The 25,921-nt window shown below is 49.7% G+C and overlaps 11 protein-coding genes across 11 annotated transcripts; 4 read left to right on the top strand and 7 right to left on the bottom strand.

The window, feature by feature from the left end:
* Positions 1-365: 365 nt before the first annotated feature.
* Positions 366-647, bottom strand: N7481_010862 (uncharacterized protein; the record flags this gene model as incomplete). The annotated part of the gene is made up of 1 exon (XM_057270081.1): positions 366-647. One exon carries the CDS (start codon positions 645-647, stop codon positions 366-368), a length of 282 nt encoding a protein of 93 aa, XP_057117255.1.
* A 60-nt stretch (positions 648-707) lies between these two features.
* On the bottom strand, positions 708-2,340 carry N7481_010863 (GTP-binding protein RBG1; the record flags this gene model as incomplete). The annotated part of the gene is made up of 9 exons (XM_057270082.1): positions 708-727; positions 791-911; positions 968-1,324; positions 1,396-1,733; positions 1,798-1,868; positions 1,930-1,966; positions 2,033-2,110; positions 2,173-2,236; positions 2,320-2,340. The coding sequence occupies 9 exons, from the start codon at positions 2,338-2,340 to the stop codon at positions 708-710; spliced, it is 1,107 nt and encodes a 368-aa protein (XP_057117256.1).
* Positions 2,341-2,959: 619 nt separating this feature from the next.
* On the top strand, positions 2,960-3,866 carry N7481_010864 (putative cysteine dioxygenase Cdo1; the record flags this gene model as incomplete). Its single annotated transcript, XM_057270083.1, has 4 exons — positions 2,960-3,223; positions 3,304-3,375; positions 3,433-3,515; positions 3,749-3,866. The coding sequence occupies 4 exons, from the start codon at positions 2,960-2,962 to the stop codon at positions 3,864-3,866; spliced, it is 537 nt and encodes a 178-aa protein (XP_057117257.1).
* A 418-nt stretch (positions 3,867-4,284) lies between these two features.
* On the top strand, positions 4,285-4,663 carry N7481_010865 (uncharacterized protein; the record flags this gene model as incomplete). Its single annotated transcript, XM_057270084.1, has 2 exons — positions 4,285-4,563; positions 4,601-4,663. 2 exons carry the CDS (start codon positions 4,285-4,287, stop codon positions 4,661-4,663), a joined length of 342 nt encoding a protein of 113 aa, XP_057117258.1.
* A 113-nt stretch (positions 4,664-4,776) lies between these two features.
* N7481_010866 (fungal specific transcription factor domain-containing protein) lies at positions 4,777-6,071 on the bottom strand (the record flags this gene model as incomplete). Its single annotated transcript, XM_057270085.1, has 3 exons — positions 4,777-5,166; positions 5,283-5,721; positions 5,971-6,071. The coding sequence occupies 3 exons, from the start codon at positions 6,069-6,071 to the stop codon at positions 4,777-4,779; spliced, it is 930 nt and encodes a 309-aa protein (XP_057117259.1).
* Positions 6,072-7,781: 1,710 nt separating this feature from the next.
* Positions 7,782-9,506, bottom strand: N7481_010867 (carotenoid oxygenase family protein; the record flags this gene model as incomplete). The annotated part of the gene is made up of 4 exons (XM_057270086.1): positions 7,782-8,435; positions 8,495-9,057; positions 9,111-9,246; positions 9,306-9,506. 4 exons carry the CDS (start codon positions 9,504-9,506, stop codon positions 7,782-7,784), a joined length of 1,554 nt encoding a protein of 517 aa, XP_057117260.1.
* A 596-nt stretch (positions 9,507-10,102) lies between these two features.
* On the top strand, positions 10,103-11,962 carry N7481_010868 (FAD-binding oxidoreductase; the record flags this gene model as incomplete). Its single annotated transcript, XM_057270087.1, has 3 exons — positions 10,103-10,398; positions 10,465-10,730; positions 11,007-11,962. 3 exons carry the CDS (start codon positions 10,103-10,105, stop codon positions 11,960-11,962), a joined length of 1,518 nt encoding a protein of 505 aa, XP_057117261.1.
* A 333-nt stretch (positions 11,963-12,295) lies between these two features.
* On the bottom strand, positions 12,296-13,754 carry N7481_010869 (neutral amino acid permease; the record flags this gene model as incomplete). Its single annotated transcript, XM_057270088.1, has 2 exons — positions 12,296-13,083; positions 13,157-13,754. The coding sequence occupies 2 exons, from the start codon at positions 13,752-13,754 to the stop codon at positions 12,296-12,298; spliced, it is 1,386 nt and encodes a 461-aa protein (XP_057117262.1).
* Positions 13,755-15,791: 2,037 nt separating this feature from the next.
* N7481_010870 (uncharacterized protein) lies at positions 15,792-18,283 on the bottom strand (the record flags this gene model as incomplete). Its single annotated transcript, XM_057270089.1, has 6 exons — positions 15,792-16,617; positions 16,665-17,233; positions 17,283-17,867; positions 17,959-18,065; positions 18,138-18,165; positions 18,251-18,283. The coding sequence occupies 6 exons, from the start codon at positions 18,281-18,283 to the stop codon at positions 15,792-15,794; spliced, it is 2,148 nt and encodes a 715-aa protein (XP_057117263.1).
* Positions 18,284-19,061: 778 nt separating this feature from the next.
* N7481_010871 (alpha/beta fold hydrolase) lies at positions 19,062-20,675 on the bottom strand (the record flags this gene model as incomplete). The annotated part of the gene is made up of 3 exons (XM_057270090.1): positions 19,062-19,874; positions 19,950-20,428; positions 20,528-20,675. The coding sequence occupies 3 exons, from the start codon at positions 20,673-20,675 to the stop codon at positions 19,062-19,064; spliced, it is 1,440 nt and encodes a 479-aa protein (XP_057117264.1).
* Positions 20,676-23,239: 2,564 nt separating this feature from the next.
* Positions 23,240-25,903, top strand: N7481_010872 (ankyrin repeat domain-containing protein; the record flags this gene model as incomplete). The annotated part of the gene is made up of 1 exon (XM_057270091.1): positions 23,240-25,903. One exon carries the CDS (start codon positions 23,240-23,242, stop codon positions 25,901-25,903), a length of 2,664 nt encoding a protein of 887 aa, XP_057117265.1.
* Positions 25,904-25,921: the final 18 nt, after the last annotated feature.

The following is a 25,921-nucleotide window of genomic DNA, read 5'->3' on the forward strand; positions in this document are numbered from 1 at the left end:
TTGTTTCTATTGAAAGGATTGTCGCTCATGATGGTGGGAAGGACAAACACATCCTCGACAATGGCGAAAAAAAGAATGGGTAGTCATAACAATATGAACCGGTCGCTCCAAAGGTCGTACATAGTGAGCCGGAAATAAAGCATAAAATGGTGAAGAAAAGAAAAACATGACTCAATCAATCAAACCTGGACACCTTGCCGAGAGCATTGCAAATGAGGTTGCCCTTGATACTTCGACCCCTCCCTGTTGCCTCTGTGGCCAAAGCAAACTCATTGGGCCCTTCACCAACCAGGCGGGGCCTCTAGCAAAAGAAAAAGAAATTTTGGTCAGGGTCACGCCTCAAACCCCTGAGTAGATACCACGGGTTAGGAACGAACATCGCAATAAGCAAGCAGTGTATGCGCGGCCCGTCTGGGCTTGCTGCTCACAGCCCGAAGTTCAATCTCCCTTCCCCTCCACGAGCCCTGCGAGATCTCGCCACCCCATTCGATGAGCTTGGTTGTCCGTGCGACAACAGCTCGTGCCGTCCAACTGCGCTTGCCTTCCGTGGCGTTTGGCGGGGATCTATGGCCCAGAAGCCCCGTGCCTGTCAGCATCCCAGGGGTAGAGGCATCCGAGCCCCAGACCGCCGGCCACATTCCCAGCATGATTTGGATCTGCTCGCTCGAAATGCAGACTGTGACGGGCAAGAAGGTTGGTATGGATGTTTACCGCTTGACAATCGACACTATAGATGTGGTCAGTTTTATATTTTCGGAGATGATTCTGTGCATCGGGGACGGTTTCGTACCAATGTCCTCATCAGCAAGCTCGTGGGCGAGACCAACTCGCTGCGGCTGGTGCTTGACAGAGCGGCCATACACAATGGCGTGTTTGAACTGATCTTTGATAGTGCGGTGAATGGCGTTACACTGCGGAACGTTAGCATGATGTTTTCATCGCATAATGGGCATGGTGGTTATCTTACGAAGTCCTCCACAGTGGAGCCGGAAGCCCGGAGCACGACAGGGGCCGTGTAGTCGGGAGCCTTGCCCTTGGGCTTAGTATAGATTCGCCTCAAGCTGAGCTTTTCCCACATCATTTCCAACAACTCGTCGATGTTCCAGCCGTGCTCCGAACTGATGGGAACGGCGTTGGGAATACGGTAAATGAGATCCAGCTCCTCAATGGAGATGGCGTCGATCTTGTTCAAAGCGTAGACGACGGGGATATAGCTTCGGCTCTTGGCCTCGAGAACATCAATCAGGTCGTCGATGGTGGCATCGCAACGAATGGCAATGTCGGCAGAAGAGATCTTGTACTCGTTCATAACGGCTTTAATTTCCTGTTTGTTTCTGTGTGAGCTCAGTCCATTCCGACGCAGTGTTGGTGAAGCTTTGGTGATGCAATGCTTACCTCGTGACTGATGTTAGTCAAAGGCTGGGTGCTGGTGATAGCGATACCACCCTTGTCCTTCTTCTTGAAGTTGATGTTGGGAGGAGATTTGTTGATACGAATACCGAATCCCTCCAATTCGTTCTCGATGACGCGCTTATCAACCAGAGGCTTGTTGACATCGAGGACGATGAAGATCAGATGGCAGGTCTTCGCCACAGCAATGACCTGACGACCACGACCCTTACCGTCCTTAGCACCCTGAATAATACCGGGAAGATCCAGAATCTGAATTTTGGCACCGTTGTACATGACTTGGCCGGGGACAGTCGTAAGAGTTGTGAACTCGTAAGCGGCAGCTGGAGAGCGATGTCAGTCATGTCAAACAAAAATATATTCCTCTGCTTCGGGTCCATCACCTACCTTCAGAGTGTTGTCCAGTAAGCTTGCTCATGAGGGTACTCTTTCCGACGGAGGGGAAACCAATGAAACCACTGCATAAATGGATTAGTATATCGCTATTGATGTGTGCGGTAGATTGAAGGCCTAACTTACACACTTGCAACACCAGTACGCGCAACATCGAAACCGGCTGGGGAGTATCCATATTAGCCATGGGTACATAGATGCAAGACATTCACGGGAGAAAAGCACTCACCACCGGCGCCGCCGCCGCCGCCTCCAGTCGGAGTCAACAGCTCACGCTTGAGCTTTGCAAGCTTGGCCTTCAGTTGTCCTTCACTAGTTGTCAGTCGAGTCCGTCGAGGAGTGTAGATGGGTTTAGCGAGTATTTCGTACCCAAATGGAAGGAGGTGTTCTTGTTCTTTTGGGTCTTGGCCATCTCGGACTCAATGTCCTTGATCTATAGCATGGAAATAGACATTAGCGACCATTCATCCCTCGACAACCCTAAATTTAAGGGTTCGACAGAGACATCGCACTAACCTTGTCGATTGTGGTCGCCATTTTTGCGGTTGGAAAACACTAAAATCGTCGGAGGGAGAGGGTGTATGGGACCAATTCGGGGTCGGAGATGGGCAGGGAACTCTCTCGTCTTGAGTTTCCCTGAAAGTTTCGAGCAGGCGCCTTTTTTGTTGCGATGATGAATTTGCGGAGACCGCAATCTTTGAATTGTGGCACTCAAAATGGCTTAGTCATGGCGGGGGTCAGGCCTCAGGCAGATTTTTAGCCATTATGTCATAGGGTGCCTGAGAAATCAGGCACTATAACACGTGAATGTCGTGATCACAACATCTGATGCCTCAGGCAGAAATCGCAGAAATCCAATCCTCAATCGGGTTGGCTACACAACAAACAATTCATCCTAAATGCAATGCTACTAATATCATGAATCAATGGAGATGCAAAGTAATGTGAAAGATACTCCACTGTTCAGTGTTCATTGTCATTTTTTATTCCCGCGACTGCGTCATCTCGTTCTTCCTTTCATCCTGATATTCTTACTTATAGCCGTCTCCGATTCCAATCTCGGCACCGATAGCGACATCCTTCCATCTTGATCGGCTGGCTCGATCAAGACACCCTTCAACTCTAAAGTGGAAGTCTTTAACCTCGCCATCTTATAATGCCGTACCTCAATGTGCCCGCCGACTCACCGTCGGTCTCTGACCTAGACTCGAGTGCTTTCGAGAAACTCGTGCGAGACCTTAGTGCTGTCTTGGGGCCGAGCTCAGGCTTGGACTCGGATGATGTTGATCCGATGGTGATCCAGAAATTGATGGATAAATATGTTTCGAATGAATCAGAATGGCATTCATTCGCCCTGGGGGACGCGAGCAGAGCCTATACGCGAAACCTGATTGATGAGGGAAATGGCAAGAGTAACTTGGTAAGCAAATACATTTAAGTGCTTAATGCATTCAATCTACTCTATTCCGCTCGTATTCCAATACTAATAATCACTGCCAGCTCATTCTAGTTTGGACCCCCGGAAAGGGAAGTGCGATTCACGACCATGCCAACGCACACTGCGTGATGAAGGTATCTTTCATTCAGACAATGGCTTTCAAATTGCCTATCTGACTATGCTCGCAACAGATCCTGAAAGGAAAACTACAGGAGACCCTCTATTCGTGGCCTGATGAGGAAAGGATCAGACGGGGGAGACGTCTCCGCTCCTCGTAACCAAAGACACTACCTATCATGAAAACCAAGTCACTTACATGTCTGACAAGGTACTTAATCCGGATAGTCCTCGAAGCTTTCATTGATACTGACATCTCCTCGAGCTTGGCCTTCACCGCGTCTACAATCCCGACTCGGACAACTTTGCCATTTCTCTACATCGTCAGCCCTTCCCTTATCACTCGTGTGACATTGAATGCTGACAATCGACAGTTTACACACCACCCAGCGCTTCACTCCACGGCTGTGGTCTCTACGATGAAAGAACCGGCAAGTCAAATCACATCAAGATGTCCAATTTCTACTCTGTTCGCGGCAAACGCCCGACCGACCTTGAAAAGCAATAAGGAATGGCAACCTCCGACTCATTGATTCGGCCTCATTGCATTTGCTCACACCTTTCTTTTGAATGTATATCTTGCATGATATCAATTTTTGCTCTGATCCTTTGCTCTGATCGTGTTTCGAGAGGCAGCTGGTCATTGAAGCCAAGAGCTGGCACATAGTATTTCTTTTTTGAGTTTCAAATCTTTAGAGTAATAGACAGGTATATTTCAAGTTTTCTCCCTTTCTGCCACTGAGTAGTAGCACTACCTGGGCATCATCTTTCAAGGAATGAATCCATGAAACGTTACCTCGCGTGGCTACTAGTAGTAGACCTCATCCTGCGCGCCCCTGCAAACTGCCAGTGGATATAATGGATTATAATTAGTACTAGTATTATTTTCACTACGTTTGCTCAAACCTCGACAGTAACAAGCCATAATGCTTCCACAGCTAGCATATTCCAAAGTATCCGGCAACTATGACCACAACTCGATCCTTCGCCGACTTTCTTGTGTTTATTATGGCCCAAATAAGGTCTCAGAAGCCGAAGGTCGCCTTGTCAGTCTTAAGCAGGACACAGATCCCCTTGCCGTCTTCCTCGCCAGATTTGAACGCATTCTTTACGGAGCTCATGGCCATGATTGGCCAGACGTTGCGAAGATAGCCGCCTTTCTCGAATGCTTGATTCCAACATCTGAGCCAACATCTCAAGCCTCCGTACGTCTATCTCAAATTTATTCGAATCGTTCGGCAGCTTTCAAGGTACATCGACACTACTGGTCGTAGTGCAAATTATACCAAGAAAGCTATTATGTAATGCGACAGAAAATCGCGGAGCTAGTGAGCTATAACGCTACATAGACCATCAAACCAGTGCTATTCGGATTATGCTATTGTTGACACCTCCTTTTTCTCGGGACATTATGGCCTTTAGGTACCGTTTAGAAGCTCCAGTTCTGGACCAAGTAATTCTCTGGCAAACGCCTCGAAGTCAAAGTTATCTCCAAGCGAGTGTGCATCAAACCCAAAGTCCGTGGTGTTATGCTGTCTAATCCCAAGGCTCGAAATTTCATTCTCTGGGATCAGACGACCTCGTCCAGCCCTTGAGCTGGAGTCATGCGAGAAGGAAATAGTTTCTAAAAGAGCATTTAGAAATCCTCGACATCGAGATATGACGAGATTGTTGTTATCCAAGTACACAAGCACATTTTTCGAACTTTCCAGGGAACTCCATATACTCCGCTGCCCCTCGACATCCAATGCCTTTGCGAATTCTGGCTTCTGTAATATCAAAATAATGGCAACAAGCATCATTGAGGCCTGGAAGGCTGTGGAATTAAGTAAGTTAGAATATTTCTTGGGAAATTGTTTAGCGTCTGAATATAATTCAAGGCCTTACTGTAAAATGACGTTATCCACCATGCTCCTAGAAGAACCTTTTCACCGCGATCTTCATTGACAACGGTTTGAGCGAGAACGACGCATTGCTCACATGTTGTCACACAACGCTTCAAAAAGTATAGCCCTGCATTCTGCAGAAGGAGAGAGTCACTTTCTGCATTAGACCTTCCTGGTTGGAATTCTAGAAAGGACAATATAACTGGTCTCTGGATTAAAACACAGGCACCATAATAGCGAAACGCTAACATGGTCTTAAATCGTTGAGCAAGCAATGCTGAACGTTGTTTTTGGTCTGGGGCTAGTGAAGGATCTGGTCGTAACTCCACGGGGATAGATTGAAGCCATTCGGATAAAGCTTGCGAACTGCGAAAAGAAAGCTCTAGGGACTGAGAAACAGTACGATCATCCTTGAGACTTTTATTGTTCTCAAATAGCCAACTGAGGATGTCATAAGTGAGTCGCGATAGTTTGCTGCTATGGTCAGTTAAAGGAAATGCCACGAAATGGATGAGCTGACATTATGGATGAAAAGAAGGATGAGGATAGAGCAGTTCTTGAAGCACTGTGACTTATGGAGGGATAGATTTCACTGATGTCTTGTGGCATATCCAAATTTGCGAGAGACTTTGTGATGAGAGGGGGGCGACCGAGAGTAACGCTAAGCATACTGCACCCATTTCAAGTTAGTAGTTAGTCAGAAGTCTTGTGGGAAGGTTCACATACGCATCGTTGACCACACACCAATGCCAAGTCCTTTTTCGCATCTCTTTGTCTAGCGAAGGTAGTCTGGCAGATGACTCAATTGTATGAAACCCTACTTGCATGGAGGCTTTTACTGCAAGGCTATGAAAAGTCCACGCTTGAGAAGATCGTGGGAGACTCTGAAGGTGACATGTCGTCAGGCAAAGCAGTTGCACTATAACCGAGGTCAACGAATTTCCACCAACTTCAATGCTCATCTGTTTTCTCTTTACCTATTTCTAAATTCGCCTCAAAGAGCAAGTTCGGCATTGCAAATGCCAGCGCAATTTGAAACAAGTTCTCGGTTCTTTTCTCAATTTGACCCGAAGGCGAGTTGGCTGTTCTTGTATTGTTCGCATGGCAAATCATCATGACCAACAAAGCAAGCCATGAGCGACGCGCAGTTTGGAATTCACTTTTACGGTGCTCTGAGTATGCCGCAAAAAATGCTTCTTCATCAATGCAAGGGAAAAATGACCCCACCGTTGTAAAATATTCTTTTAAAGCTGCCAATATCTCCGTATGTCGCGGCAATAGAGATATAGGCGAGTTGAGTTTGGAAGCAATTGATGCACGGACGTTCAGCATGTCCTGAGAAACCCGATCTTGACCTCGCGTTCTCTGGGCGGAGGATGAACCAGTGGCCGCAATTCGCCTATGCTCGTTGGATAAAATCCCTAGATGGTCGCTATAGTGAGCAAGAGCAGGTGAAATTCGCCGAATCAATGCCAAATTGGAAGATGGTCCTAGTTCTTTTGGTTAAAATTTTGAGAGTATGCCATTTAAATACTGCCTGCACTTCTCACCATGGAAGGTAGACGTATCTGCACTCTCTGATAATGCAATAGATCCCATTCCATCCACATCATCGTGGTCTCTGGAACCGAGCTGAGACATCTGGGGCGCCTCATGTCTTGTGGGCTCGCTGTGTGGCGGGGTGTCACCAATCTGAGGAGGATCGGTAAAGGACTGGAGCTTTCCCTCCAATGCCTCTATTCTCAACAGCAAATCTGAAACTGTTCTTTACGGAAGTCAGTGGATGTTTCCCCCTGCATAGCTCAAATCAGAATTATTTGGCGGGGTTCAACCTACTGTTCCCCAACACTCTGGGTCCCCGGTTGTTCATATGTGCACTTTGCTCCTATGTCCAGGCATCGCTGGCAACTAGGTTGCTGCCCATCGCACTGAATCGGCGTGTCAGATTAGAATATTGAAGAGCAGAGAAACACATACCCTAGATTTGCGAGTCCTACACGTCTGACAAGCGATGGAGATGCGTACCCGCTTTCTGGCCGGTGTATCCCCCTCCATTACCGACCAGGTACCAAGATAATACAAAGATGTGTAGCAAGAGGTGATTTTGCAGAACGCTCATGACCCTCAATAAACTCTGAGGTGCTTTGAGCATTTGAGTTTTGATTACAAGGAAAGAAAGAAAGGCAACGGCTTTTGACGGCTCACAAACAACGATTTCAGGTCTCGTGACTCGCTAGTTGAATGTATGGAGCATTGCCGACCCGGATATCCGGACAAAGGCATCATTTTTGATTCTGCTTATTATGACTGACTCAAGTTGCTGATGAATTCAAGCCGCTTTATGCAAATGAAGCCACAATCTGAAGTGCCAAATTCGGTTTTTGTTCTTATTCATTGATAGAACATCTACCCTATCACAATTGAGCAATTGTCTTCATATACGACGTCCAATGTAAATGCCGATTTTCCAGCATAACTCATACCCCACATCCCGCACAAAAAGTGGACAATCCCATGGATGAGCACGAAGGGCAAAACTATCGAGCCAAGTCACTTGCGTCTACCCAATTTCCATGCAAGCCCGCCCGCAGCCGCAATGGCAATTTCACCTCTGCAACGAGCTCCCATCTTCTAGCATCTAAAATGACCAGATCGCTAGACATCGTCTCGTATCGATTAACCAAGGCCATGACGTAACCATCGCCTTCGTTTGCCGCTTTCGATCGGGGAATGAACACTGGCTCTTGAACCATAGACTGGCCGCCAACAAAGTACTTCTTCATCTCGCCAGTGCTGAGGTCGAGTTGTCCCAACGCATTATAAAGCGGATAGCCCCCGCCCATGACGGGTCCAATGGCCGCAAAGTTCGTCTCCATATTGTGATCCATAACATTCATGAAACAATATCTATGTTTCGTCATGGAATAGCGATCATCAATTCGGGGGAATTCGACATCTGCCTTTGCAAGTATTAAAGGTTCCGGCAGGTCCATATCATCAGTGCGCGGGTCGAATACGAATCGACTCAATTGACTGCATAAATCAGTTGGAGCGGGGGCATTGCCGTCTTTGTCTGGCCACCAAAAGAATACATTTTGTTCGCTCATTGGGAGATCGATAGTGATTTGACCATCCTCGGTCTCATAGGCATTCGCGACATGACCCGGAAAGGCATTTCGTGACCGGAACCACTGATGTACGCCATCTCAGAGATTGAATATTTTGGCGCTCGTATGATTGCAAGACTTACCTTGACATCTTCTGACTTCGGGCCATGACGTGGAAGAACTCCAAAGTAGCAGGGGATCGTAGGATCCCATTGCCAGTGCTCGCCCCCGGCTTTCATACGCTCTAGTGAGCAAGTGTGCGGGATCAGTGGGAATATAACCTGCGTCGACTTGTAAGTTTCTGAAGAGATAGCATACCAAACACATACATGATTTTCAGTCACGGCAAAATCATGGATCATCGCCACCACTGGAGCCACCAACCAGACATTTTCTCGCATCTTGCCGTTTTTGTCAAAGGTGTAGTAGTTCACGTCAGGCGTGCCGTCTCCTTTAGCTTCATATCCGAAACAAACCATTTCACCTGTTTCCGGGTCGAATTTAGGATGCGCAGTAAATGTGGCACTCTCCAGTTGGCCCTCGAAATCCCAAAGTCCAAGCGTCTCCAGTGTGTCAGGATCCATGGCATATGGCAATCCATCCTCTTTACATGCTAAAAGGTTGCCATTGAAATGGATGATATTGGTATTGGCGGTGGTACGGGTTTTAAAACTGACAATATCGGTGTATTTGTTTCTGTATTTGCCTATATTCCGACCGTTAATTTCCCGTCGTTGGGTTATTCTACTCCGTGGGTACAGGGCGACTTGCCAACTAGAGCCCTATTCGCTTCACGTTCCCTTTCGAACTTTTCCGTTCGAACAAATCGCTGCTGGAAGTCAACCCGTCCATCGTGGAATCGGAATGCGCTGACACAGCCATCGCCGTTAAACCACTAATAACAGAAATTAGACGCATGCAACAGAGATCAGTCGATTCTTTTTTAAGACACACCGCATCGTTCTCAATAAATGGAGGGAATTTGGGGTCGGGCATGACTCGATAAAATGTTCCATTAATTTCTGGAGGAATAGAACCATGAACTTCAACGTTCTGGACTTCTCCTTCGAACCGACATGGCTTCATAAATCCACTGAATTGAGGTAAGTCGGGGTAGCTGTTTGAAACATAATTCTGGCGAAAATGGCCAGCCATGGCGACTCTTCTGATCAAATAAGGCAGGCGGCAACAGATATATTCAAATGGGAGTTAGATGTGCAGTGTTTCCTACAGACTACAGTTGTCTGTATTTATTCTCCTCCGACGGATGCTATCCCCGCCGGGCGACCCCAGTCCGGGAGTATCCCCGACGAGATGCCGCCCTTGAACACGGCTTCGGTCCATGAATAAATTTCAAGAGTCCGTTTGAAAGATATCAGTAATTAAAGTTCTTTGCTCCGGGTGTGTTCCCCTATGTTGAGCAATGGGTCGGAACTTTCCCCGCCCATGACTTACCCGAGGGCCATAGTCGGGGATCTAGCCCCGACACATACTACTCAGTATCCACGGCCGGACTATGAAAGACCACCCCCCCCAAACTACCTGCCCTTGCATCGGGTTCTGTTCTAGTTAGTTATAAACTTTGCCACTCTATGCACTTGCCATTTTATGCACCATTGAACCTACAAGGCTTGGTCCATCTACTACAGAAATAAAATTCCCTTCACCATCCTGCTTGACTCAAATTCATTATTCGGCCTTCCACCTGCCACACTTCGGAAACATTATACTCACAGAATGTTTCCAACGCAATGCTTACTCCCATTCTCCCCCCTGGTATCGACTCCAGCACCTTCCAAACAATCTTGGCAGAATTAAGCGACATCGTTGGCATCGACAACCTCTCCTCCGATGCCACACCCGGCGCATTAGAGGGCCCCGATCAAAAAACCATTTATGGAGATCCGTTTTCACTGCGCCCAAATAACAGTCGCCAACCGAGCGGTGCAGTGCGACCCGGCTCGGTGGAGGAGATTCAGACAATAGTCCGACTAGCCAATCGCTACAAGCTACCCTTGTGGACTGTGTCCCGCGGAAAAAATTTAGGGTGAGCAATTCTTTCTGTACCCCTCAATGTTACGGCTAATGTTACGGCTAACTTTATTTTTGACAGATATGGAGGAACAGCACCCGTGGTATCCGGCTCTATGGTACTCGATCTTCATCGAATGAATTCAATCCTGGAGGTCAATCAGGAGGCTGCTTATGCTATTGTGCAGCCGGGGGTGTCGTTCTTCGACCTATTCAATTATATACATGAGAGAAAGATAGACCTATGGCCATCTGTTCCGGCTATTGGTTGGGGATCGGTTGTAGGGAACACACTGGAACGTGGGTTTGGTTATACGCCGAATGGCGAACACAGCCAGAACCAGTGTGGTATGGGGGTTGTCTTGCCTAATGGGGAGCTTCTACGAACTGGCATGGGGGCTATGGAGGGAAATATAACATTTCCACTATTCAAGGGGTAATGAAAGTGTATTCTTTTTTTGGTTGATATCTTCAAGTTGAACTTGCTAAATTAGTATAAATGATAGGGGATACGGACCAGCACTTGATGGGTTATTTTATCAGTCTAATTTGGGTTGGTTTTCTTCAACTCTTTCTTTTAGGCGGAGACGTTGAAGCTCACATACTAATTCCTTTTCTGATCAGGAATCGTTACCCAGATTGGAATCCATCTCACACCCGCCCCAGAACACTACATGTGGTGTGATATTAGCGTACAGAACGAAGCAGACCTCCCTTTCCTGGTGAATACCTTGACCGATCTGATGCGTCGCAACATTATTCAAAACTCCCCATCAATCTCGAATCTATTCCGCCAGTGCATACTTGACCCAAGTCCCACATTGCAGAGCCTTATATCCCCGTGCTTTGGCAAAGGGTGTATCCCAGAGACTACTTTGGCCCAAGGACAGGAGATGATGAAATTCGGGTTCTGGAAAGCCTCCTTTTCTCTCTACGGACCCAAGTCCGTGGTTCATGCATCGTGGGATGTGATCACGGAAACATTCTCCCAATACGACGGCGTCCAGCTTAGAACGAAAGAAACGCACCGACTGGCCAGGAAGTATGTGAGCGCCATCGATATCGGCGCAGAGGAGATTCCACACAGTGGTCTCCCGACTCTAAATCCTTTGAAAATGCTCTCATATCGTGGGCGTGGGGGTGGACACATCTGCTTTTCACCTGTCTTCCCTCCTTCCGGTCACGAACTCTATTCCTGGTATCTGGGGGCTAAGAAGAAGACCATAGACGCCCAGTTTGACTTTTTCGCCGACTTCCATGTATATGGTCGCTACATTATTGGGATTGAGTTGGTGGTTTACACTCCCGAGGAAGCGGCTCGATGTGACCGGTTGTATGAGTCGCTCCTGGATGACACCACTCGGCAGGGGTTCACGGAGTATCGAACTCATGTTGATTACATGGATTCTGTTGCTGGTCATTTCACTTTTAACAACGGGGCACTTCGCGGATGTCTGCAAGGGCTCAAGGATCATTTTGACCCCAATGGTGTACTGTCCCCTGGAAAGTCGGGTATCTGGAACTCGGATGGTCAGCCAAGCGTTGTAGTTGGAGTGGTGAAGGGTGATGTTGGATACTGATTCAGCCGTGTATAGCTTTTCTCGGTTTCTGAATCGTTGGCTATTTTAGATTTATACAAGGCCCATGAAAATCCTAGCGCCCATATTATTGTATTTTACCCGATCCTCGCACGACACAGTTGAATCGAGTAGTCCACTACATCATATGGGAAAAGAAAGTAAATAACAGTAGCAATGCAATTGACTAGCCAGTAATCTATTCGGTACGCTAGAACCGAGCAATGCAAGTAAATGTGATCTATGTACAAGTAGACAGTTCGGATGATAAATTCGAACAGCAAATCGTGAAAAAGGGGGAAATAGCCCATGCCAACCTTAGCCGACTAGCGGCACTTAGGTATCAGTGTTGGCACAGGTGAAGCTAGCACTGCTGGTATCATTGTGGATAGCGGTACCAGAAGCGTACAGACCCAGTACGCAAAGAGCAAGACCAAAGCCGACAATGGCGGTGTTCAACACGAACAGAGCGATCTTCTTGGGGCCCGCGAACCACTGGCCCTGGTTCAGGTGAAGCCAGTAAACACCACTGAGACCGTAGCTGAACCAGGAAGCGAACAGGGCGGAGATGAGCGAGTTCAGGTTGCTGAAGACGGGGATGGCTTCGGCGATGATCCAGGCGACGATCCAGCACGACACACCGAGTCCGAGCCATAGGCCGATGGACTTCCAGTTACGCTGATGGATCAGGTCGGACTTGGCGCACAGGCGGAAGTAGATGTACTTCAGACCGATGTGGCCGTTGACAACACCGGCACCGACTATTGTGGGGATGGCGATGCCGTATGCGACCTTCTTCATGAGGGGTCCGGCGGATGTCAGGGCAGGAGAGGAAACGTCAGTTCCAACGTAGTAGTAGATGACGACGCCGGCGGTGAGGTAAAGGCAGATTTCGAAGCCCTGAAGCATGAAGAGGGACTTCTTGAAGTCGCTGGGGGTCTCCATCTCGGCGATGAGGCCGAAGAAGGCGACGTGGGCGCAGTAGGCGAAGACGATGTTGGAAACAGCTTGGAATGCTGTGTACAGGTTTGTCTCGACGGTGGCGTCAATGACACGGGTAGGAGGGGCCTCGACACCGACGGAGATCATGGTGATCATGACGGCACTGAAGATGGAGATGAAGGCTGATTGGATATTAGTTAGTATGAGTGTTATAGATTAAGGGTTTGTACCACTGCGTAGTGCAGGTGGACTCACAAGCAAAAGAGATCCAGGTCATGCCCTTCATGGTACGGGGGATCGACAGAACAAGAGAGATGAGCATGCCGATGAGACTGAAGACGACCGAGCAAGTGCCATGCTCGGTGATGGTGTTCATCATCACACGGAAGGTCAAGATGTGACTTCCCATGACGAAGATGCAGAACAAGAATTGGCCGAGGCCGAAGAGCTCACGACCAAAACCGCCCATCAGGATCTCACCAGCGTCTCCCAGGTTCTGGATGTGCGGGTAACGCTCGCGCATCAGACCAATGTTGTAACCAGTGTAGGTCGCGAGCAGACCGAGGCCCACGATCAGGATCACACCAGGGATCATGCCCAGAGTTGAGACGGCAGAGGGCAGCGACAGAACACCGAGCGAGACGGACTCGCAAATCATCAGCAGACCACATTGCCACCAGGTCAAGGTCTTGTACTTGATCTCGGCGAACTCCTCGTTACCGAAGGCGTCCGAGACCTCGCCATGCTCAGGTTTCAAATTATTCTCTTCATCGAAGATTGGATTGTGCTTGTTCTCGCCATTTCCAATCTTGTCATTCTCGTATGACGGGGGTTGGGGGGAGACGGTATCCATGGTGAATACTACTTCAAGTTGTGGTGTGGAGTGAAGGTGGTAAGGAAGAGGGGAGGAAGTGCAGTTGGCGAAGTACTAGGCCTCGGGAGGTAGTAGATATATCCCACGAACGCACGATGCACAGCCCACACGAGTAGAGAAGAGATGGGAACGAGAACTTGAACTTGAAAAGATGGGGAAGCAAGCAATTAATAAGAGAAATGGATATTGAGTTTGAAGTTCGGAGAGACCCCAGGTCTCCGTGCATTTGGGATTCTAGTTCGCCCCCCCAGATGGGACTCATGGGAGGCAAGACACGAGAAAAAGAGGGACCGGAGGACCCATGGAAGACCCGCCGAAGATTCGATAGTGTAGGTGTCATTGGCTACAGAGGAGGTTTAGTTCTGTCATTCGGCCCGACACTCGGACGGTTCACCAATCATGATGCCGGGAATTCACGCGGTTCTCCGCATCGTGACTAATTTGGAGCCTTGAGGAAATTCCCAATGTAACGCGCCCCCCTAAGATCTGGCCACAAGTGATCGTACCATGAGGGGAAAACCCTCGGATCGCTACTTTATTTGCATTTTCTGGGGATGTTGGGGATGCTGGGGATGCTGGAGTGCAGCATCATCCAGAGTGTAGTGTATAAGGACTTAAAGTATACCCTCGGGACGGAGTTACCGAAAATCTGTATAGTTCGGGTCGTGGCTGGCAGAGTTTTCTTCAACTCTTTTGGTGGACCGCTCGGGACACGCGGCTACTCAAGCCAAGACGGTAATAACTTGCTCCGTTCTGGGCAGGACAGTGCAGGGTATTGTAGTATGAGTAGTATTGTTGTTCTTCTGCTGCGGCAGCTTCATACATGCATGCATGTATACCTGCTTGGGCCAACCCTTGCCTTTGCTCTCCCCAAACCCCCCTCTCATCTCCACCTGGGCACGAAGTGTTTCAAACTCCTTCTCCGGGCCCATTCTCAGCCCTGACCCCGACCATTTACGCCAAATTATTAATATGCTTTCTTAGCAACCTGTATGTACCCCGAGCAACCCGCAGTCGGGCAAAGCTGGGGAATCCGCCCGCATCCGCCTGGGGAAGATCGTCAGCTCACCTAATTACTAGGAGAAATACTACGGAGTAGTAGTTATTTATTATGTTTGTTATACTCCCCTTCAAGTTTACATGGCTGCCTATGGGCTGAGCCAGCTCGGGAGTAGCCCGATTCCTTCAACGGTCTCGGTCTTCCTTCGGTCTTCCTTCACTCACCGGATATCCGATTTTAGGTTTGGTCTTAGTTGGTCTTAGTTGGTCTTAGTTCCCGCCCCTCGACGGAGGCGCAGATAAGCATTTCTGGTTGGTGATTTTGTGGTTTTATTTCCGAAATCCGCCCCGTCGTGCTCTCTTATAGGCTCGTCGGTGTCGGGTACACACACTCTAAATAGGCAGGTCAATGTCTGCATCGTTAGCTACGAGTACTCCGTACCTAGTCTCGTGTCCGTGGAGATCTCCCGTTTAGCTTGGTTTTGATTCGTCCTTGCCCTCGCCTCACTCGTATGATCGCCTTGTGGCCAGTTTCATCTTATCGGGTCTTGCTTTAAAATCATTTCGTCTGTTCATGGCCCACTTCACTACTAGTATGTACATACTAACTACTGCAGCTTATACGCGTGGAAAAGAATATTGGTGATTCCAACTGCAATCACACCAGTAAAGCGTTGCTAAAAATCATGCATTCCGTGCAATGACATGCCAATGAAAACACAAGCAAATCAAATCAAACCAAAGGATATGAGATGCTGAATATGACGAATGAGAATTAACAAAAAGGAGATGCGATAGATGCACATCAATTTTCAAAGCCCAATGCAAATGCAATGTACAAAGTGAACCGGTAAGGCAAATTGAGTATTCGCAGCAAAGATGAACAAAAATGTTTCTCAGAGACCAAGAAAATGGGTCAAAACAGATACACACAGAGAGAAAGAAAGAGATTGTCAGAGAGGGGTACGCTGGAAGTATCACGACCCTTCCTCACTAGAATTAGACCACCGCCCAACACTAAACTGCTCCGGAAGCCCCAACCCCACGGACTGCCTCCGACGAAGCTCTTCGAGACGAGCTAGGGGATTCTGTAGAGCGCCAAAATAAGTATGTTGCGTTGAGGAGTTGGGAGAACGCGTCAACCGTGACACCCACCCAGTCCTCCTGAGCCGGTACACCCTCAGCAGTAGGGAGCAAGGATGTCCCGGCGGAGGTAGAATCGCCATCATTGCCTGCAGACCACCGTCGTTCGACTGGCGCCGGAGTGACGGGTAGACTGGGCCGCTCGACTTCGGTTGGGAAGTCCGTTAGCCGGAAGCTTGGTCGGTGGTGGTGAGCTGCAGTGGCCGCTTGGTTGTCAGGGCTTGTTTGTGCGCTGTCGCTGGTGACGATTTGGGTCTTTGGTTTCCGTGCCGCTTGGATTGATTCCATGTAGCGCTGGATTGAGGGGTCTTCGTCCCAGGCGTTGGAGCGGGAGTAGCTATCCCACGACTCGGCCGAGGGTTCGAATGGGATCCGGGTTGGGGTTATGTCGATCGCTGCCAGGGCTGGATTGGGAAGGGTAGGATCTGGGGTTGATGGTTGTTCGGGAGATGCAGCAGCGGGGGGAGGAGATTGTTCGTGTGCAAAGACGCGGGTTGGTCTGGCGGCATGGCGTTCCCAGGGGAAGATCTGGGATATCTTTTGTGGAGTGGGATTTGTGGCGGGGACCTGGTAGTACATGTTTTTCGGGGCTTCGGGGTATGAAGGGGGAGGTTGGAAGAGCTTTGTGTCTTCGGACATAGTGTAGGTTTTTTGTTGCAGGCTGATTCCTTCGGGTTTCGTGTTCAATGGTGGTGGCTCACTAAGACGCATTAGCATTGTATCAGAAGGATGATGGGGCAATTTTACCGTTCGGCATCCCATTCTGCCTTTGGTGCTTCGAATTTGGGAGACTCGGGCTTGGGCGATGGGGGTCGGTGGAGAATTTCAGTAATCGGGGGCGGTGGTATAGGCTGTGGATGGTGAATATGGCTTGTATCATGGGACGGTTCACGGTGTTCATGATGTTCGTGATGCTCGTGGTGTTCGTGGTGCTCGCGATGTACCGGTTGACTTTCAAGGCTTGGTTCGATATGGTGAATAGGCGCCGGTGGGTTAGGCTGTGAGGGAACATAAGTCGAAACATTTTCTTCGCCGCGCACGTATTGTGGTACTATGCTCAACACCGGTCTATCTGTTGGGGGAGCTGCCTGTTGTGCTGCACCGTGGTCGTGCGACTCCTCCTCAGCGGAGTGTTGCTGCCACGATGATTGCTCATTTAGCACGATATTATCCGAACGGCCATCGCCATGGCCATGAACATGATGGACCTGCTGAGGCTCGGGCCAAATCTGAACCGCACCACTCGGGGCTATATCTGACGATCGCAGTATGGCGATTGGTTCTTGCGGAACTTGGGATAGCTGCTGAGTAGACACCTTTTGAAATATCAGCTTTAGTAACTGCACGTGCGATAGAAGCACTCACAGCTTGGGGATGATAGTGTTTGTCATAGACCGCCCACCACTTGTTGAGCAGCTGATTATACGGCGACTCCATCGGGACCACATGCCTGGGCATATTCCACGGCTTTCGCGACCCGATAAAATGGATCAGGCTGATGGTACTTTGAAAATGCTTGTACGCGGGGATGTACTGGTAGTTTGCACTGGGGGTGCAATTGTACGTGAAGCTTAGTCTATGCCAGTCACGGAAATGCATATTCAACAGACCCTGATCGGCCCCATCGAAGCTGATCCCCCGCTCCGCGAGAGCCTTTAGGGCGTAATAGTCCTGCATATTGGGCCGGAGAGCCATCAAGCCACTGTTGAAGCAATCCGGCCAGCCTACGTCCGGGGCAGCAGCGAAATCTACCTCCAGTGCAAGCAGCTCATCGGGGGCTCGCAGGGCCACGATGTCGCAGTCGATGTATACGACTCGGTCAAACTGGGTCAAACGCCAGAGCTCGATTTTCGTGAAGGTAGCGATGAGGTCCGGTCGGTCCATCAGCCACAGGTTGGCGGGTCGGCCATTGACGAAAGAATGCACTGCGATCAGCTCATCATAGACGGTCTTGTTAAAGTGGAGGTTAGTAACTTGGTAGGAGGGAGAGGATCGTCGAAAAAACATCGCCATTCACTCCTGAGCTAGATGAGACACATACCCTTAATTCGTCGATTGTTTCCTGTCGAAGCGTAGTCGGTGTGAAGAGGGCCACCAATCTCGCTCTTGTTCCATTGTCACGCAAGGAATGCGCCAGGACCATCGCCCCTAAAACGGAAATAGATCAGAAATGTACCGCCGGCAGTCGCCACACCACGCGGGGATCAGCCCATTGCTTACCAGGCAGGTAATTGTCGCTTAGCAGAAGCTATCCAGGGAATGGCGACGTTAGCTTGCCTCCGTGAGTACGACACACCTTTCTGACCAGAAGGAGGGGGTAAATGTTGGCTTACTGTGCAGTAGACGGCATTCTGTTCGGAAGCCATTGCGTGAGTGGGGACAAACCCGACGCAAAGGGAAACGACAAGGAAAGAAAGGAGAGAGAGAGAACGGGCTTCTCCTCCAGCCCAACAGTGATGAAAGCTCAAATCACTGGCCCGCTTGAGAAGGGGTAGAGGAAAGACCAGGAATTAGGATCCAGGAACCAGGAACAAGCAACGCGGGTCTATATTTAACACCGGCGATGTCAGTTCGGGCTGGTGGAGAACTGGTCGAGCAGCTGTGGTACCTGGACGAAAGCGACCTCAGTGCATCGTGCGACGCGATGCGGTTGGCGGTGCAATTAGGGGGAGGGGAGAAGGGGAGATGTGGATGGTAGAAATTGATGAAAGGGAGGAGAAAGTGGAGGTGAAAGTGAAAGTACGAGAAAAGTAAGAGGGGGAAGCTCGAGCGTTGGCGTTGCAAGGTTGAGGAGAAATTTGAATGGGGAAGTCTCCTCACCGGGAAAATCCACTCGGATGATCCGCGTGGAGAAGCTTACTAGAGGAGGAGCTATGGCTATGCACAGACAGTGTTGTACATACTTGTAGCTAAGGTATTCTTCTTGGATGCTGGAATTCGAATTTACCCTCTCAACAATATCAGATATCGCTTCAATTTCCATGAAACCCGACCGGAGGGCTAGATGCCTCCCCAGCCCCCTTCCGCACTACGAAGCTCCGCGCATAAACAAAACCATTGGAATCCCTCAAATGGGCGGGGCCCATGGGTCGATTTCAATTATCATGCCATGGTCACCATAATGATTACCATCACTCACAGACCTCAGCGACGCACGGTGATCGTGGCATCCGGGTACGAAGCCTGAACCGCAGCCTCAACATCCCCCTTTTCACCCCCAATTGCCCACTGAATCGCCGCCTCGAGAGCTGCACGACTCTCCACTTCGATCGGAGTCCAATGGCCCGACCGTGGCAACATCACCACCTGGCTATCCTTCACGAGGTAGTCCCCAATGCCATCCAGGCAGATATGCGGGTCCAGCGCAATATCCTTCTGACCCCAAATGATAGTCGAGGGGGCCTTGAGAACTCCCGGAACACCTTCGTCGAAAACACCCGTTCCGCTGCTGGTCCGGCGGAGCTTCTCGTCGCCTGCGATACCATGCAGCCCGGTGATCGTCTCCAGGGACTTGTGCCAACGCGCAGACGCGGCGCCTTGGCGGTAGTAAGAGGCCATATCGAAGATTTTGGAAAATTCACGGCTATAATCAATTCCCTCGGGGTAGCTATCGCCTTTTGCATTTTGTAGCTTCGACTCCGCGAGCGAGGGACCCATCGTGTTGGACATGGCGTCGGCCTTATCTGAGTAGGTGGGCTTGTAGCTTCCGTAAGAACGGTGGTGAATGGCTACCATCAAAGAGCTGTTGCCTCCGGTCAAGAAGTAGTGGACTCCTGCGGGCGGTAGCTGCATGGCGAAGATATAACCGGACAGGCCAGCCTGGCGGATGACAGGGCCAAGAGTGCGGAATGCCTGCAGCACGGGCGTGCGAGAGGAGAGAGGGGAGTTGAGTGCGGTGCTAAACATCTTCTTCGCCGACGTTAATAGCCGGCCGATGTTAGATTCGACTAGCTTGACCTAAATCAGGGGTAAGTTATCTCCTCGGAATATGGTACCGGCATCCTTTTGTTTTCCTCTTTCTTTTTTACGTACCAAGGGCGCATTGCTTAAAATCCACCGGTCAGCGAGTGCCGGGGCTTCGGCTGCCAGTCGCATCGATAGGACACAGCCCCAGTCATGTGCAACGACGATAGTTCGCTTCTTGCTCGACTCGGAGTCATTATCCACGCCATATTTAGTTCGAAGCGTAAGGATCAGCTCCGTCAACGCCTCGAGCACATTCGTCGCGGAGTATTTCTCCAGTCGCCCCGAGCCCCCAAATCCAGGTAGGTCAATAACGACGAGATTTGCCGCCTCTTGTAAGCTAGACGAGCTGGCAATGAATCGCCAGATGGCCCAACTGTCGGGCCAGCCGTGAATGAGAATGACCAACGGCTTCTCCGGGTTCAATGCCGCTGCCGAGCCAGGGGCTGCATTGCTCATGAAGTGAATTTTGAGCCCACTGGTAAGAGTGGTGAAGTGGTGGGAAAGACCAGAGTACTCCTTGGTCAGGTTCCACATGCGATCACGCGCTACGTAGATCAGGCGTCAGTTGACATTATGAGGGTTGTGCCTTGAGACCACGAGACAGGGGAGAGTCGCAACTTCTGAGATACTATCCCAAGACATACCGATCTGAAGTTCGAGAGATTCCTTCTCTGTTCTCTTTCTGAACCAGAGACCCTTTTTCATGGCGATGACCGCATAGAGCAGCACAGTGAAAATGCCATATGCAAAGACGGCGACCGAGGCCACCACTTTACCTAGGGTGACTGCCATGATGATCGAGGCAACTTCGGACCTTAGATGTCAGAGCAAAGCAGAGCATTGAAGAGGGAAGAAGGCAAGTGGAGAATGGATAGATTGAGAGCGCGTTATCAAAGGATGCGCCTGCGTCTGCTCTGCGTCTGTTCTGCGCCTGCCGCTGGTAGTGGTGGGGCCGCGTTAGGTGGAGGCGAGACTCAGCTACTTCTTACCTCCGATTGGCTAGAGATCTTCAAGTTCACGGGACCTCGGTTGATCGGTGGAAACTTCTCCCGATATACCGTAGTCTAGCCTGTATAGGTAAGACATTGCATGGAGTATGGCATGTCTTGTTGACATTGCTGCATGAATAGATGAAAAGGACGAGAGTGAACGTGATAGTATGAAGAGAGAAGAGAAGAGAGAAGAGAAGAGACCGAAGCGGAAGGCCTCCTGTGATGTTTCCGAACTTGAACGTAGCTTCATTCAAATTATCTTGATAACTTGAAGACGACAGAGTGTGGTGTCATCAATAAATTATTTACCAGAGGAAATCATACAAAGCCCATCGGCAGCGCTAGATTTCAGGTCGATACTACTAGACTAGTAGTACTAGTACTAGTACCTACTAGTAGGGGTTTGGATCATACTAAACGACTCGGATGAACTTTATACTTAATAGGTAGCTCCGACAGATCAATTCAAGGACCATCCAATTTGGCCCCGGGATATTTTCAGGTATGTTCATGTTCCTGGTGGATGCATAACACCTTCCTATGCGGCTAGTGCCTTGGCGGCTAGCAGCTTCGCACGATCTGCATTTGGAGGCGTATTTCCACTATTTACGAGTAGGTTCCAAAGTCATTAGTGTTTACTTTCTAATACTTCGCCGATGCTCTTTTATTGAACTGGATTGCTTTAATGTACAATCGACTGGGTTATCATTGGGTTGTCAGTACTAGTAGTACTAATCTACTTGCGTTTCTCACTTTGGTCATGCTGTTATGCGTCCTTTTCCGCGAGTTCCCCCGTCACCGATACCAACTGGAGGTTTATTCACTATATAATTTTCCGAATGTATCTTTTTACCGACGGGGTATATAGAACGAATTTCGAAACTTCGACAGAGCTTGAAGAGCCGGTTTTCAAAAGGTGCGAGCGCTCTTTGAGACATTCAATTTCGGCCGTTTTCAATCTTGGGCTAGTTATATGTGAGTGGGGGGGTTTGAGACAACAGCACACAAGGATCGACTTGTCAGGATTTTGCTTAAGGTTATGAAGTTGTTTCAAGCGTGTTTGAAAGAGTACTAGTAGTTTAAGTTGATCGCTATGTCTATAACTTGAAAAATTCCAGAGCATCTCCTCCCTAACAGAGGAAGACACGTACCTGTTTTGAACCCCTGTTTCGCCCCCACCCCATTTCTGCGCTGATGCCCGTTTCGAGCCGCTCAATGTTACAGTGGAGCCGCTTGAGGACTAACGGCGGGATCTTCTTTCCGAACTGGTCGGTAGGAAGAAAAAAGTCATGTCAATTCTGCCGATCGTCGATCCGGGAATAGCAATGAGGTTTCAGATTGTCGAGTGCATTATGGTCTCTGATTGGCCGAATTGGCTCTGTAAGTCCAGAACAGTTCCATGAATCGCCCCACTCCACATGGTGGTGGATCGGTGATTCTCTACAAATGTTCTCGATTGACTTATGTTCGGGTGCATTCGGTTTTTTGTATGAAGTCTCTGGTCTTCTTTCTACCACTATTTCTGTCTATAATCCCCACGAGTCTTAAATGTCTCATACTATTAACTAAGCCGAAAGTCTGGATATCACGTTTCGAATTTAAGATTCGGGAGTTGGTGAGCCTTGGCCAGTTCAAGTGGTACAGTCCCTGATAGCCAGACCAATAGAACATGTCTAATCGACCCAAACCAATGGGATTACGGTTAGGCCATAAGCCCACTACATCCTATCTGCAGATGTGAGTTTAGCTCTGCCACGAACCTGATTTTCCGTGCTCACATTGGCCATGGCAAATCAGCCGGCAGGATTCTGGGAGGATCCATTGAACTTAACACTCCATGAAAGGCTCCATGACAGGCTCCTACGAACCCCCAAATCCGCCGAGGCTGGGCACCAACGGAGAAATTACGTGCTCCTAGGAGGATTTACTGCGCCCAGGGGGGGGTTTCACTGCGATCTTTAACTTTGAGGTGGGGCATTCGTGGCCCCGAAATCGATCATTCCAACCGACCTGCGAACGTTAACTCCAGTCACAAATTTCAGTATCTCTTTTAAAAAAGTTGCCAATTGACTTCTATATAAGGCTCATCAGTCAGCTATTCCACTCATTTATCTCATTTGCCTACTTGATTAGATGTTCTAGGTACAATTGTAGATGACAACTTGTATTGTTTTGACCAGGGTCAAGGCCAACAATCCTATCATCGAGAAGTATAGTGTTTGGCCCCAGACCCACCGTTCTAGACCCCATTGATTCAGATTCAAGCAGTAGTGTGATCCTGCTGGGTTTCCCTCTTCTCTCCTCATTTTCATCACACTTGCTCTGTCTGCCTCACGAACACGTCTTTCGTCTCTTGCCATCACCATGCCGTCGCAGGCGGAGGATGCAATCCGCACCATTTCGGCTTCAGCCACCCAACTCGGCAACCAAATCTCGGTGCACATGCTGAACTATCTCAGCACTACCCAGCAGTTACCAGATGGTTTTCGTGAACTTTCGCACACCTTCCTTGACACCTGTCGCACTCTGTGGGCCATTGAGACCGGAGTGACTGAATTGACCGCCGCCAACCGAGCATTGCCGGAGGTTATCATCGATGAAGTGGAGAAGAAATTCGTTGTCGCATACCGTGAATTCCAACAATTGGACAAAGTCATTTTGAAGCTCGTTCAATATGAGCATCGCGGAACACTAGGGAAACTCCAACGGGGATGGCATCGCCCGGCGCATGAGCTGAAGCGCATCCACGAGTCCTTGAAGAAGACAAATGAAACCCTCCAGATCAGCGGTATGGCATTCCATTGGTCCCTCAGAGAGGTACAGCCGGAGGAGTCGGTGGGCATTGGTTACGCTAGTCTGGCCGCTGCGCTGGACCGCATCTCCAAAGGCCGCTCGATCATGGGCATAAACAAAGTTGCGTCTTCTGATAATAGCGGGCCTGGGCCATCCCTCCGAACTCAATCGTTTGATTCCGATGGCTCTTCACCCTCTGTGCCCTCAAAAGATCCCTCTCCCCTTCGGGGTGCACCTAAGGAATACCAATCTGAAGAAAATAGTCAGGGAACTTCTCCTCGACAGGACCGCGGCAGTTACGGGGACGATGTATCCTCCATTCTCTCTCTCAATCAGTTCCTGAGCTCTCAACCTGGACGCGAGCCTCAAACAATTGCTCCCCGTGAACAACAATCGATGCCGTATCGGCCGGCCAAGACAAGCGCTCCAGCTTCCGTCGCGGAGACCAGTATACGGCATGAGGGTGAATCAGATACTTTGCCTCCCCGCTTATCCAGCAAGATGGCGGGTGGAAGTACGTCGACCATTCGGAATAATCTGTCTTCTGCGATGAGGGAGCGCGATCATGCATCAATTGAGCAACTCTTGAATAGCGGGGTGTCGCCAGACAAGGAGGGCGACTTCTATCCACTCCTCGAGGCCGTGAACCAACGGGATATCGAAAGCCTGCGGCTATTACTGGCCTTCGAAGCCAATCCCAATATTGCCGAACCACAAGGAAAGACACCCCTCCTCCTGACGGTGGAACAGGGATTCGTGGACGGAGCCATGCTATTGCTGAAACACGGTGCTGATGTAAACTACCGCGCGAACGAGAAGCTAGATTCACCTCTGAGCTGCAGCATCAACAAAAGAAACATCAAGCTCGCACAGTTCATGTTCTCCCACGGCGGAAATCCAAATGAAGAAACCCCCAGCGGCACAACATTATTGATCGATCTAATCCGCAAGCAAGTCCCGGAACAACTAGTTCAAATATTGCTTGAAGCCGGCTGCGATCCCAACCGCAAGGACAACCACGGCAAAACAGCGCTCTGCGAAGCAGTTCATGACGACCAACCAGGAATCGTGACAATGCTACTAGATCACCACGCAAACCCAAATCTCCCAGGTCCCGAACATGCTCTCTGGCCCGCTGTCTATCGCCCAGCCTGTCTACGCATCCTACTCGCCCGCGGCGCCGACATCCGCAAAGCCCCAGGAATAATGGAGCAGGCGACAAGCGTAAACAACATCGACGCAGTCCGCGTCTTACTCGAAGCTGGCATAGACCCCAATTCCAAAAAGGATGGGATATACACCCCGCTATGCTCCGCCATCCGCGACGACCGCCCAGATATAATCACCCTCCTCCTCAGCCACGGCGCCGATCCAAATCTAATGGCATCAGAGTATCCAGCATGGAAATGCATCACTCACAACCGCCTCGGATTCCTCCCAGAACTGATCGCAGCAGGCGCTGATCTGCACAATCCCCCAGGCATAGTCGAATGCGCAGTCCAACTCAACAATTCAACCGCAATGCACTGGCTCGTCGAAAAAGGCGGCGCCAACCCAAATGACCGCAACGCATCAGGCCACACAGCCATAACGACGGCAATCCGCGATAATCGGCCCGAGGTACTAGAATGGCTGCCAGCGCACGGCGCAGATCCAAACGTCCGCGGCCAGGACTGGCCCATATACATGGCTGTTCAGTCGCCAGCCCTATTGCGTCTGCTTTTACCGGGCATCAAAAACCTAGGCGCGCATAAGGGTGTCATGGAGAAGGCGGTTCAGGCGAATCATCTCGAAAACGTGAAGCTTCTCCTAGAAGCGGGCGCGAATATAGAGTGGAAGAATGGTGGTGTGTTTTCTCCATTGACGACGGCGCTACGCGAGCGACATGCAGATCTTGTTCGTTTTCTTCTCGGGGAGGGTCATGCTGACCCAAATGCTCCTGGTGAACATCTTCCCCTTGTTAAGGCGATACGTCGGTGTGATGATGGGGATTTTTCCATGATTGAATTACTCCTTGAGAAAGGTGCCGATCCGAATAAATGTTATCGTGACTGGAATGCAATCATGCAGGCTATTGAAGATCGGGATCTGAAGTTGTTGCGCCTGTTGATTGAGAAGGGTGGTTCTGTCGATCTTGAGCAAAAGGATGAGACGGGCCAGACGGTTCTGGAGATGGCGGAGGCTTCCGGCTGGCCGGAGGGAGTTCGGCTTTTGATTGACAATTCTCGCAAGTGATACCTTTTTTTTCTGTCT

This window comes from Penicillium waksmanii (genome assembly GCF_028829765.1).
Source record: "Penicillium waksmanii strain IBT 27052 chromosome Unknown utg000009l:1.0-4314994.0:1.0-4318279.0, whole genome shotgun sequence".
NCBI classification, from domain to species: Eukaryota; Fungi; Ascomycota; class Eurotiomycetes; order Eurotiales; family Aspergillaceae; genus Penicillium; species Penicillium waksmanii.